The 13,145-nt window shown below is 63.3% G+C and overlaps 2 protein-coding genes across 2 annotated transcripts in view; both read right to left on the bottom strand.

The window, feature by feature from the left end:
• The window catches only part of LOC118158093 (GAS2-like protein 2A), a 16,026-nt gene extending 4,768 nt beyond the window's left edge, over window positions 1-11,258 (bottom strand). The window contains exons 1-4 of the mRNA XM_035312658.1: window positions 11,180-11,258; window positions 1,661-1,761; window positions 1,203-1,579; window positions 255-493 (exon numbers count right to left, since the gene is read on the bottom strand). Coding sequence (XP_035168549.1) covers window positions 255-493; window positions 1,203-1,560 — 597 coding nt within the window. The 5' untranslated portion in view covers window positions 1,561-1,579; window positions 1,661-1,761; window positions 11,180-11,258. The remainder of the gene's footprint in view (window positions 1-254; window positions 494-1,202; window positions 1,580-1,660; window positions 1,762-11,179) is intronic.
• Window positions 3,836-10,931, bottom strand: MMP28 (matrix metallopeptidase 28; the record flags this gene model as incomplete). The annotated part of the gene is made up of 7 exons (XM_035312656.1): window positions 3,836-5,207; window positions 6,338-6,505; window positions 6,759-6,908; window positions 7,269-7,514; window positions 7,927-8,148; window positions 10,326-10,474; window positions 10,852-10,931. Coding segments are annotated over 7 exons (1,410 nt in total), but the record flags the coding sequence as incomplete, so codon positions are not given.
• Window positions 11,259-13,145: the final 1,887 nt, after the last annotated feature.

The raw sequence follows: 13,145 nt of genomic DNA, 5'->3' as shown, positions 1-13,145 counted from the left end.
ATCATCCCATCATCCCCATCATCCCCATCATCCTCATAATCCCCATCCCCATTCCTATCATCCCCACCATCCCCATCCCCATCCTTCCCATCATCCCATCATCCCCATCCCTATCACCTCCATCATCCCCATCATCGTCATCATCTCCATCTCCACCCCCATCCTCCCCATCCTCATCCTCCCCACCGTCTCCATCCCTATCCCCACCATCCTCTCCCTGCCGTCTCCACCCCTCCATCCCCACTCCACCCTACCATCTGGTCGAGGTTTTGAAGGTCCCGGGGTTCCCTGGGGGGCCGGGGCAAGGGGGTGTCCGTGGGGGGCAGGTGCAGCTCCTGCCGGAGCTCCTCCTCGATCTCCTCCTCCATCTGCACCAGGGTCGGGGCGCGCATGCCGAAGCGGGCGGCGCGGCGCGCCAGCTCCAGCAGGCAGAGCACGAAGTTCTTCTCGTTCTTCCGCAGCACCAGGTCCTCCGTCTCGAACATCAGGACATCTGGGGCAGGGCACGGCTGCGCTCAGCCGGGGCAGGCGCACGAGGGGACGGGGACAAAGGCTGGGGGGGGCACAGGCATGGAGAAAACCCGCCCGAGGGGGTGTTATTTCCCTGAGGACCGGCTCTGCCCGCCTTGCTGTGCCATCCTACAGATGTGGCTGGGTCCAGAAAGGGCTGGGATAAATTCACGGGGGAAAGGTTTCCCTTTGGGCATCTCCATGCGGAGACGCTGCGGCTGTTTTGTGCCAAGCCGGAGCCACACACAGCGGCTGGGTGAGCTGAGGACATTTCACTCCACGCCCACGGCACTTCCCGGGCACCGCTGCTGGTGGGGACACGGTGACAGCCCCCTGCTCCGAGCCACGGTGCTCCTGGTCCTTACGGCCGAGATCGTGCTGTGTTTTTTGGAGGTGATGCCTCCAAATGATGGCAGGGCCGCGCGATGCCATGTGCCCTTTCCATTCCCATCCCCATTTTTCCACCCAAGCAAACACACCCACCGTGTGCCAGCACCCTGCAAAGCCACCGCCGAGCCCGGAGGAGCTTGTGCAGCCCAGCCTGGTGCAGAAATCCCAGCTCGGGCACTGCCCAGCGCTGGGGTGACACCGGCCTTGGGGACACACACGGGAAAACACCGAGGGCGATGCCAGGAGCAGCTGGAGGGGAATTGCACGCCGCATCTTGGGTCTACTGGAGCCCGAGGCCTTACCTTTGATACCCATCTCCTTCCTGCACCACTGGATGAAGTTGGAGACATTGTCCCTGGCCTGGAAGGTGCCCGGCTGTGCCGCGAGGTTGCAGGCGACACCGGCGGCGGGCAGGTGGAGGCGGCGGGCTGCGGCGGGGCAGGCGCGGGCAAACTCCACGGCCGCGTGGGCGACGTGGTTGGCGTGGGAGCAGAGCACGGCCCCCGTCTCCAGCACCTCCAGGAAGGTGCCCGCCTCGATGTCCAGGTCGTACAGCTCCTTCAGCCACTCAGCCAGGTCCTCCTTCATGGCGCAGAGGTACTGCTGGCTGGAGCGGTAGGGACGGATGCTCCGCTCCGCGGCGCCCGGCGTCCCCCACATCGTGCCATAAGATCCCAAGCTGGGAGGAGGCAGAGGGAACAGGGCGATGGGGACACCAGGAGCTGCCCCAGCTGTGTCCCCAGCCCACCTCCCCACTCACCTGGGGCTGCTCGCTCTCTGCCACCAGGGCCACCAGGAGGGGGACACCGCTCGTCGCCTGGAGGGCTGCCTGCCTGCGGGGTGCCGGAGCCCTTCTGGGGCAGCCCCGGGAAGGGAAATGTCCCTCCTGGGCAGTGGGTGTTTTGTTTCCTTCCCAAGTGCTGTTCCCTTCTCCTTGGTGACAAGGAACCGGCTGCAAACACTCCCCGTTAACCCTTCAGCGCCTGCCGCTCCTCCGGGAGCCCCGCTCCTTCTCTGCACCCTGGGGGTGGATTTGCCCCCTAAAGGTCCCCAGTTTGGGGCACGGGGGGGGGTTAGAGAGCAGCTCCTCAGCACCCCAAGCCACTCACAACCCCAAAAGAGGGGGGACTGACCCCTCCCCCACACCCCTATACCCACCTGAACTGCAGGTGGAGCGACCTGGGGGCCCTACGAGCCCCATCTTCAGGGCTCGGTGCCGCCCAGCCACAGCTTTGTACCCATTGCACAGGCTCTGAGGCTCCCACTGAGACCCCCCCCCCTTGCACATCCACCCTCCCCGTGGCGAGGAGCCTGCCGGGGCAGGGGAGCACTGGTCCACACAACCCCAACCACGGCTCCATCCCCACAGGGGCTCAGTCCCATGGGGAGCCCAGGAGGGGCCACGAGGCCGATCTCAGCGCAGGAGCAGCGTGAGGACCTCCAGGCACGGCACGGGGACAAAGCTCAGACCCTCCCTCCACATTCCCCCCCACCACGCACACCCTGGCACCCGAACCCCCAAGGACAGGGCTTTGCAAAGCTGTAGGGCTGGGGCAGAAATCCCATGGGAAGAGTTGGTCCTGTGAGAGGCCGGGCTCCCAACCCTTCCCATGGGGTTTCTGTGGGACCAGGAAACGCAGCGGGTAGCAGCAGAGCCACCACGGCCACCGCCTGCTCCGGGCTTTGGCAGTGAGGTGCGGCCCCCGAGCCCCGTGCTTTGCACCGTGTCAGAGCTCAGCCTGCAAAAAGCCTCAATCCTCTCCCCCAGGCTTCTTTCTGAGCGAGCAAAACGAGCACAAGCTGGGGTTTCTTTGCCCTGTGCTCCCTTGCAAGTTCTGTGCCGCGAAGCCATGAACGAGAGCCAAGCTCCTCCGCAGCGGGCACGGCGCCAGGAGCTGGGGCTTCACGGCACCAACCACCAGGCACCGCGGCGAGTGGGCACTCCGGGAACCTGCAGCCTCGCTGGGCTCCCTCCCAAAAGATGTTGCAGAGCACCCCAGCTCCGAGGTGCCGGTGCAAACAGCAGCTCTGCCAGCAACTTGCTCACACCCTGGGGCTGGAAAAGTCTCTGGGGAGCTCAGGGGGGTTGTGCTGCTTGGGGGACTCCGTCCTCTGCCTGCTGCTGCTCCTTTTGGTGCCATTTTGGGGGAGGAAACGCAAGAATCCCAGCTATTCCCCCGGGCTGGGGAATGCGTGGCAGGCGCCTTCCATGCCCTGCGAGCAGCCCAGGAGGAGAAAAGGAGCCTTGTGCCCCAGAGGGGACGGTGACACGGCTCGGGGAGCACGCTCACCCCCCCCGCCCCGCACCCTGCAGGGTGCAGGAGCTGTAGAGAGGGGCCAGAGGCACCGACCGAAGTGTCCCGACCTCTGCAAACATCCCCACAGCACCTCCGCCGCCGCCTTCCCCTGCAGACAAAACACCACCCGGTCAATGGGCAGCGCACGTGGGGTGCCCGGCGTGTCACGGCATGAAGGAAAGCAAACAAGGGGAGCAAACATCGCTCGCTTTCTGCTCCGGCAGCTCCTCGGCCAAGAGACAGAGCCAGCACCCCGACGGCACGCACCCGACGCCTACTTGGGGAAAAAACGGCCCAGCTGGGGCAGAGCACGACGGCTGCCTGCGGACACGGGGTGCCCCGATGGTCCACCACCCCCCCTGGAAAAAAAATATATTATCAATGCATCACAAGGCGTGGAGGAATCCTCAATAGCTTGGGATGAAGCAGGGAGGAGAGGTTCCCTGTTTTCTTCAGCATCTTGGGCTTCACATGGCTGCATTTTGGTGCGACCGATCCCTTTTGCACAGAACCCTGGGGCAAACTGAGCCGCGCCCACCCCAGCCCCAAAGGCACACGTGTGCATCTTCATTCATCCCTTCCAAGGAACATGAGATCGGATTTTTAAAAAAAATCTGAAGGCATGGCATGAAAACAAATGGCAACAAATCCAGGGGTTCGTTTTATTTGCCACCAGGTCTCTGAGCCCCCAGGATGGCTGCGAGCGATGCTGCATTGCTGCCACCCGGCCCAAAGCAAAACGCCGCGGCCCCGTCTCTTTGGCAACACTGAAAAATCCCCTGAGGTTTCAAGCCGCGTGCGCGCCCCGCGTCTGCAGGAAGGGTTCATTCACAAACATCACAGAAAACAAACCAAAATGCTCCAGAATGTCAAATCGGAGGACGTTCCACGGCGCTCGGCCCTGTCCTGGCCAAGGATAGGGACGCTGGCGTTTGCACGCAGGGAGGTCGAGCCCTGGGGACCCCACGTTCCCCGTGGGCTCTGGGGGACGATGCCCGTCCCGGTGGCCGTGCTGGGTGCCGTGTTCGAGGTTTGTAAAAGGAAGGAGGACTGCGTGGCCAGGCCGTCCTCATGAGCCTGTGTGCATGGACGTGTCTCTCTGTCCTGCTCGCCATCTCTTGCAGAGCTCAGCCTGGGCCCGTGGTGATGTCCAGATGTCTCTTTCCTTCTTGTTTTAACGGGAAAACCTTCTCAGTCACTCGTTTAAAAAACTCCCAAGCCCTACAGCACCCATGGGCAAGGCACTTCCCTGCCTGATCGCAGGAAAACAACAAATAAAGTAACAACAAACAAGTCCTGGCTTGACAGAAAGGCATAAAACAATCCTGAGGGATATCAGAAATGGGCACAATTGCAGTCTCCATGTTTTCTTAGGGGCTTTCTCTTTTTTTTTCCTATAAGCAATGCCTCCTCCCCAACACCACAGCCCACCTGGCGAGGTCGGACCTGCTGGGCTGGAGGCTGCCTCGTCCCAGCCACATCCCCGCTGCTCCGGGACGCTGCTTCGGGACCCTGAGAGCTGTCCTGAGACAGCAGGGCCCACGCTGAGGACCGAGATGGGGCTCAGCCCCCGTTTCGTCCCAGCACACTCGGGAACGATGCTCGGCGGCGGGGCTCAGAAGAGGACCTGCCCGCCGTTGGCGTCCCAGCAGCCCATCCACGGCAGCTGCGTGGCCCACTTGCCCGTGGCCACCACCCGCAGCTTGGCCTGGTCGAACCGCCAGTACTGCTCATCCCGAAAGAAGTAGACGGACCCGTCGCGGTGCGCCAGGGCCCCCGTCGTGCCGGGGGGGACGCCGTCCCAGTCCCGCAGGCTGCGGGGGTAGTAGGGCTCCACGGCGAGGCTCTCCTCGCTGGCCACAAAGTACTTGGCGCCCTTGAAGAGCACCAGGCGCCGGAGCCGCTGGAAGTAGAGGGCCGTGTCGGGGTGCCGCGGGAGGCCGCGGGCGCTGCACTTCTGGGGGAAGCCTGACACCAGGGTGGAGCCTTCGTAGCGCCAGCATCGGCCACCTGGAAGAGCGGGGAGAGGGGTCAGAGCCCAAAACGTGGTGAGGTGGCCACCAGGGGGGCTGATCCTTCTGCTCCCCTGTGCAATCCATCCATCTTGGTCACAGAGCAGCCTTATGGCCCAGCGGTGCCACCCAGCCCACCGGTGACCCGATGGCACCACCATGGAGATGTCCCCGTTGGGCTTCCCCAGGGACCTGGCTGGGAAGAAGCAGCCCCCGAAGCACAAAGCTGTGGCCGTGGTGGGAAACGGGGCTCTCAGGGCTGAAGTTGCCCGTGTTGTGCTGCTGCTCTCGTGCTGGAAGAAGGGATGGGGATGAAGGGTTTTGTCCAAGGGCTGGGGAGAGGCTGAGGCAAGGTCACTCAGGGTGTTAAAGGGTCAGCTGGGAGCACCACGCTGTCCCCAAGTCCTGGTGCAATCCTCCCTCCTGCTCCTGCACAGCAGGACAGACAGAGCCGCGTCCCTCCTGGGCTGGGACAGCCAAACCCCCGCTGCAGCCAGAGGGACTGAGACCAGCCCCGGCGCCCGCCCTCCCCATCCCAGCCCAGCCGTCCCCGCGGCACCGCTCTGCCCCAGACAAAAGCCCCTTTCTGCTCACAGGCCGTGCCGGGTCAGGCCCCGCGGAGGGGGCCTCTTGGCTCTCCCCCAGCCGGAGCAACAAAGCCCCCTTTCTGACGGGCTGGCGAGTGGTTTCCATTAAAAGTTCAGGCTGACCTCGGTGCCCTGGCTGCCTGGGCTGACCTTCCTCTGCCCCGCCAGCGGTGCCACCGGCAGCTTGCAGATGGCAGCAAGGCACCGGGCACAGGGCATGAATCATGGGCACAACGCGGTGCTCGTCTCGCTGTGCAAATCCAGAGAGCATTTTCTCCCCAGAATGAATTTGCTTTGATTTCCAAACCTGTCTGTGCGAATGCTGCTCTCCGGAGTGGGGAAACTGAGGCACGGGGTGCAGTGCGGGCTGTGGGTGATGCATGGTTAATCCCCAACCGGCACAGCACCCAGGAGCCAGCACCCTCAGCACCCAGCGACACCCAGCACCTCGGCACACCAGGCTGGGGGTGCAGGGGCAGACCTGGACAGACGGAGCGGCGCAGGACAGACAGACGCTGGCCGCAGCCCGTGCCTCACTGACCTTTGAAGAAGTAGAAGCTGCGGCTGAGCGGGGAGCAGGCGCAGGCGTCGATGCCGGCGGGGAGGCCGGGCCAGCGCGCGTGCAGCGGCTGGGGCTGGCTGGCGTTGCCGCTGGCCGGCACCACCCAGAAGTGGCCGCCCTTGAAGATGTACAGGTTGTGGTCCACGTCTGCCGGGCAGAGGGGGCCGTGAGGGTGAGAAGCATGGTGCCAAAATCCCAAACCCGGCCCCGGCCCGCTGCCCATCGCGTACCGCATCGCCTCTCGTCACCGCCACCACCCCCAGCCCTGCGGTGTTTTGGGGATGCCCACACAGGGCTGAGGACAGGACAAACCCTCCTGTCCCGCCATGGGGGTTTATCAGTGTGGGGAGAGGTCACTGGAGTGGTGTGGGGGTTTGGGATAGGGCTTGTGAACACCCACCGGCGGTCACGGCGTCGAAGAAGGAGTGGCAGTAATAGGTGCTGGCACCCTGCCGCTGCCGGTCCCCGCCGTACAGGTCCCCGCTCCAGTCCTGGAAGTGAGTGAAGACCCTTCCCGGCAGCTGGACGGCCGAGCCCCTGGAGGGCTTCCCTGGGATGAAGCAGGGTGAGTTGTGGAGCAGGGCATGGAAGTGGGTTGCTCGCAAGGCTGGAGAGCCATCTGAGGGCACCAGGTATTCCGCGTTGCACGGCCTGGTTCCTATCGCCCCCCATAATGGTGGCAAAGACCCCTTGGAACCCCCAAAATCATGCACCACCTTTTCCGTGGAGCAGCCGGTACCCATCCTGCCCTCCTTGCAGCAGCAGTGAAGGGACAGGACCCACCACCACGACGCACCATGCACAGAGCCCTCACCCCCCGCACGGACCTGCCACCGTCCTGCTCCTCCCTCTCCACCCCGAGGAACGTCCCCAGGAGCAACCGACGTGGTGCCGGGGAAGCGATGCTCACCGTACAAGTTCTGGATGGCCAAGATGTCATCCCAGCTGAGGACAAAGTCCTTGCTGAGCTTCTTGTAGTAGGGGGACATGAGGGCGCTCCGGGCGGGGGAGTGCTCCAGCCCCAGCGTGTGGCCGACCTCGTGCGCCACCACCACGAAGAGGTTGCGCCCCTTGCCGCTGCGCAGGGACCAGCGCTCGGCGCTGTCGAAGTGGGCTTCTCCACGGCGGGGGAAGAAGGCGTGGGCCAGGGCTCCTCCTGGGGATGGGATGGACGTCAGGGGGCCGCGGGGGCAGCGTGCAGCCCCCGGTGTGAGCCCAGGGCAGGGGGGAACTCGAGCGCTTACATAGGCGCCGATCTTGGCCTGGCAGCAGGCTTCCCAAAGGAAAACCAGCTTCCTGAGGCTGTTTTATGCCCCCAGGGAACCCAAACCAGTTGTGCTTGGAGGATGGAGTCAGGGCAGGGAGGGCTGCCTGGAGGCCACCAGCGTGAGCCCACCACGAGCATCCCAACCTGGGAGCTCCCGAGCTGCGGGGCTGGGACTCAGGACCCCCACCACCGGGACGTGTCCTCGGTAAGAGGGAGTGGGGGAACAATCCTGGCCTCCCCCCAGCCCCGGGAAGAGCCCCCGTTGTAAAAGAGAAGCTTACGAGGGGGGAGCGACCAGCACCTGGCCCATCGAAGGCGTTGCTGAGCCCGTCGTTGTGGTCCCCGTGGAAGAAGGTGAGGCGGATGTCGGCCGGGCCGTCGCGCGCTTCCCAGAAGACCAGCGAGGAGACGTTGCTCCAGAGCTCGAAGGCGGCCCTGACGGCCAGGCGCACCTCGTGCTGCGGCAGGTACGGCGGCCAGTTCACCACCCGGTACGTCAGGTGCCGCTTGTGCCACTTGCTGCCTGCGGGACGGGATGGGCTCAGCGCCACGGGGGCGGCTCCTTGCCCTCCCACCCCAGCCACGCGAGGAGACCAAAGCCAGCCCCTGCCCAGCTTCACATCCAGAGGAGGAAGCCCAGGGGAGGGCTTTCAGGGAGGCAAAGCAAAGGCACCTCTGAAAACAGGGGCCCAAGGGGCAAGGATGGGGCAGATGCTGAAACCCAGGGGGAAATGAGGTGTCCATGTACAGGTCTGGGCTCACCAGCCCCAAATCTCCCTGGCCAGCAGCAGCTCTTCCCTGAGCTCCCTCCCTGAATCCCAGCCTGTGCTTTTTATATATATATATATAATTATTATTTTTTAGGGAAATCTCTCTTCTTTTCCCCCTGCACATGTCATTTTAATACCGTGGGTATGGAGCTAAGGCAAGGGAAACCAGGCCAGCTCTCCAGCGGACGGCGCTGTATTTTCCCCATTCCTGAAGGCACCTTGGCCGCTCCATTTCCTGCAGAATCCTTTGCCTGAATCCCACCCAGGGTCACCCCCGTGGGGACAAACCTTTGCTCACCATCTGTTTTCAGAGGACCGTTTTCCCTGCACTGAGGCTCTTACTGCTCAGGGCTTCCCTAATGCTCTTTCAGGGGAGACAGAGCCTTGATGCCCCCGGGGGGACGGTGACAACGACAAAGGGAACACAGCCACGAGATCACTGTAAGCCCCCCGCCATCCTCTGACCATGTATCGGGGCAGATGCACATTCCTGCAGATGCCGTGCAGCATCCCGTCCCCCCCGGGACCTCCAGCAGCTGGGCTGGGGGGCTCACATCTGGCCGGGGGCGTGCAGGAGTGGGAGAGAAGCTGCGGGGCCACGCTGGGAATACGTGGGTGCCAGAGCTGGTGCCGAGGCGTGGGAGCAGCGAAGGATCTCCGGCACCTGCGCCTGCTCCAGACGTGCGGGGAAGACAAAGGACGGGGCTTCACAGCGCTCTGCAGACACCCGAGGGCAGCTCTGGCAGCCCCCCTGCCAGCGTTCCCTTCTGTGGTCCAGGAGAGGAACTGCTGGTTAGAGGCACAGCACCTCCATCCCAAAAGGGACAGGGCTGAGCTTTCTGCTGGGACAGACCCCGCGTGGCAGGGGCCAGACACCTGCATGGATGGTGGCAGCTTGGAGACAGCACCTGGACATCCTGCCTGCCTGTCCCTCCGCGGCCAGCCCCCCCAGACGGGCGGGCAGGGACTTCCCCGGGAAACCCAGCGCCTCTGGCCAGAGCCCAGCAGCTCAACGCCAGCAGCTCCGGCGGCTTTCACAGCCCGGCAAGGCGGCCAGCGCAAAGCCCTGGCTTTTGCTTCGGCACCGGGGTGTCTGAACCCGGCGGGGTGCCGGACACGTGGCGGCGGTGCCGGTGACCTGGCTGAGGGTCCCGGCGCGGCTGGCAGCGGGCTGGCTAACAAAGTGCTTTGCTGGCTCAGCCGCGGCGGCTTCCTGCCCCAGGTCGGATAAACAGCCAGCTTAGCACAAAGCCGCCCGCCTTCCTGCCCGGCGCCGGGCTCCCCGGCCTCCCCTCCGCCCCACCGGCACAGATGCGGTGCTGCTCTGTGCCTCTTGCCACCCCATCAAGGAGCCTTTTGGGGCAGGGGCTGCTGGCCCCGGTCCTGCTCTGCCTCCTGCCCACGGGCTGTGGTCTCTCTGCCCACCATCGCATCCCGTGTGTCAGGATTTGGATGGAAAACCAGAGGCACAGGGAGCACCGGGCTGCCTCCTGCGTCCGTCCCCCTGGGTCCGTCCCCAGCACCAGCTGTGCCAGATGCAGAGGCAGCTTGGCACGGCGCTGAGCCCTGCCTTAATCTCACCCTCATTTTCCCATGTCCCATGCACAGCTGGTCCCAGCCCTCTCGCTCTCTAGGAATCATGCTATTCATCCACAAGAGCTCATGAGAGGCAAGAGGCCCAATCCTGGACAGCCAGGAGCAACAAAATCTGCTGGGAGCAGAGTCAGACCTCGTGTGCCTTTGCTCCATGTCAGTCCTGGTCCTCTGCACTGTGCTGCTGGGGTCAGGGCGACCTGGAGGCACCTCAGAGCCATCAAGCTCTGCCTCCCAAACTGCTGAGCTTCCCCACGAGTGGGCCTTGCTCCCCTTCCCACCACCACCCTTGAGCCAGACTCCCTGAGCCCAGGCCCTGCGGGATGCCGACGCTCACCGTGCTGTGCCGAGCGCCGGTGCCGTGGCGCGGCGAGGTGGCCCCAGCTCTCCCCATCGCCCGTGCCGCACCGCGGGCGGCCCATCTGCCGCAGCGTGGGGGCGTCCAGGACCCCGCTGGGCAGGAGGTGGCTCACCCGCTGGAAATCCCTGCAAAGGAAGGGAGACGTCAGCACCCCCTATTTCTAGACAGCAGCGCCCCAGGTTCCGCCCCGGGCTCTCCCCAGGGAGCTTCGTGCCCCGCTGGCAGGAGCGCATCCGGGAGATAACGCCAGGCACTGCAAATCCCAAACCCTCTGAGCACTTCCAGCCGGCCGGATCCTCGGCCTCGCTGCAGATATTATTGCAGCGGGGACGGCAGGCCATAAAAGGCAAATAACGCAGCGCCGCGCCGGCTGCCAGCCAGCGGTGCTCCTCCGAAGGACCGCTCGTGGGTTAGCCTCTGACAGCAGGCGAGCCCCGAGCTGCACAGAGCACCCCCCCGGAGCAGTGCTGCAGAATGCTGGTGTTAAACAAAAGGCTCCGACCTCAGCGCCGCCGTGAACTCCACCGGGCTGTGCGGGCTGGGGTGCGCTGCTCCCAGGTAGCCGTACTTCTGCAGGAATTGCTGCGGGAAGACAGGGGAGAATCACAGTTGTTAAGGTTGGAAAGGAGCTCCAAGAGTTCTGGTCCAACCCTCCCCCTACCACCACTGTCATCCACCAAACCATGTCCCTCAGCACCACGTCCAACCTTCCCTTGAACACCCCCAGGGACGATGACTCCACCACCTCCCCGGGCAACCCATCCCAGTGCCTGACTGCTCTTTCTGAGCAGAAATGTCTCCTCATTTCCAGCCTGAAATCAGAGGAGCAGCTCAGGGTGTGCGAGGGAGGAGGATAAAGATTCGGTGGGAAAGAGCGTGGCAAACCCAGGGCTGGGCAGAAATTCCTGGCTGCTGCTTTGTTAGACTTTTGTGATTCCCGTGACATGAGCACACGTGTGCACGGCAGTGCTCAGACAGCTTTCTGTGCTTTTCACTCATTTTTGACGGCTCTTGGTTTTTTTAGCAATGACCTGATGGAGACACAGCAGGGAACATTGCTGCCACGGACTAAAACCCCCATCCACACCAGGGGCTACCGAAGCCGCTCGCCCGTCTCTAACAACCAGCAGCTCAACGCAGCAATTACAATCAGGGCCACACCGATGACAATCATGGATTTCTGTGGATTTCACCAGGTCACCAGGGCCAGGTCAGGCAGGGTCAGGCCCCGAGGCTGTCCCCGAAAGGCTGCAGCCTCTCCCCAGCCGGGGCAGGATGTGCTGCTGAGCAGCAGACACACGCCGGGCGCACTGGGCTCTGCCAAACCATTCTTCTCCTTATCGTCCACTGAAATGGACGGAGATTGTCGGTCTGAACTTGCTCCAACACATAAACTGCATTTCAAAGAAAACAAGTGGCTGCCCCCCGCTGCCCCCGGCTTTCTGAGGAGTTTAGCAGCAATATTCCCAGGAATGCTCCACGCCCGTCTTCCCCATCCCACCGGGGACATTTGCTGCAGACCAACCCGCCTCCCCGCATCCTGTTAGCGCCGGGGTTCGGGGAAGAGGAATGAAAAGGGATGGGGATGAAAAGGGAAAGTGGCTCTGCTGCTTCCTTCATCCTGGCAGCGCGGGGCAGCAGGGACCGCAGGGCCGCCTGCTTTTAACGCCTCCTCCCAGCCCGCGCCGTGGCAGAACAGAGGCAGGAGGAAGATGAGTGCTGGGTGCTGCCCGCAGGTGCTGGTGCTGGTCCTGGCTTCACCCCGGCAGCCGAGGTGTGGGTGTCTCAGGAGCACTGCCGAGAGCGGCCTGAGCAGCGACGGTGTTGTGCTGGGGCTCAGCGATGCCCGGAGGGGCAGAGACGTCTGCTCCTCCGGCTGGGGCTGGGTTTTTCCAGCATTCCCCTCCAGAGTCAGCAAACCACCAGCTACACCCATGGATGCAGGGTGATAACCCCGAACAGTCACACCGCTGCTGACAGCTGAGGGCTACGGAGCAGGAGGAAAGTCCTGGGTCTCAAAAGCCCACCGTGGTGTCAGCCTCTCCTCCCACAGCTCTTCTTTCCCTCCGCATCTGAAGCATAACAAGTCCGAGCTGTCTCCTCTCCTGTAACCTAACACAATCCCATCCTTGAAGCATGAAAATGGGTTTTCCCCACCATGATCTCATGAAAGCCCATCTGGACGAGTCAGGGCGCAGGGCAGTACGGCAGCGCAGCAGCTGTGCTGTAACGGCACCGAACTGCTCGCATGCCGCTCCCTGCTGTTACCATCCCCGTTTCCTCCAGCTGAGAAAGTCAGCCCAAAGCGGGCTCATTCCCTGCAGTTTCGGGACCATTTCACGCTCAGGTTCCTGTGCACCGTCATTTTACCATGTTTTATTTCGCCTAACAGCTGGCTCCTGGGACCCAGAGGTGTGCAGATACACGGTTACTGTCATCCCGGGTGCTATTAGACCTGGAAAGAGAGCTAAAGGAAAGGGATGCGCTGACGCTGCGCTGTGTAAGGAGGGAATACAAAGTCCCCTGGAGCAGGGACTCCTCAGGGTGACAGAGGAACCGCAGAGCCCCGTGTCTCAGCATCCCATGCCCAAAGCAGTGCTCAGAGCCCCCCCCAGCAGCTCCTGTGACCCTGGTGCTGAGCCAGCAGCTGCGATGCTCAGCCCCGGCAAAACCCGCTCCCTCCTGCCCCGACGGGGAACGGCTCTTTTCCATACAATGGGAGAAGAAAAACAGCAGGAAGCCAAGGGCTGAGCATTCCCGTGAAATATGCCCGGCTCCCCCTCCGCACGCGGGGAG

Source organism: Oxyura jamaicensis (assembly GCF_011077185.1).
Source record: "Oxyura jamaicensis isolate SHBP4307 breed ruddy duck chromosome 19 unlocalized genomic scaffold, BPBGC_Ojam_1.0 oxy19_random_OJ72704, whole genome shotgun sequence".
In the NCBI taxonomy this organism is placed as follows: Eukaryota; Metazoa; Chordata; class Aves; order Anseriformes; family Anatidae; genus Oxyura; species Oxyura jamaicensis.
The sequence above is the reverse complement of the archived record's forward strand: the minus strand, read 5'-3'. Positions and strand labels throughout refer to the sequence as shown.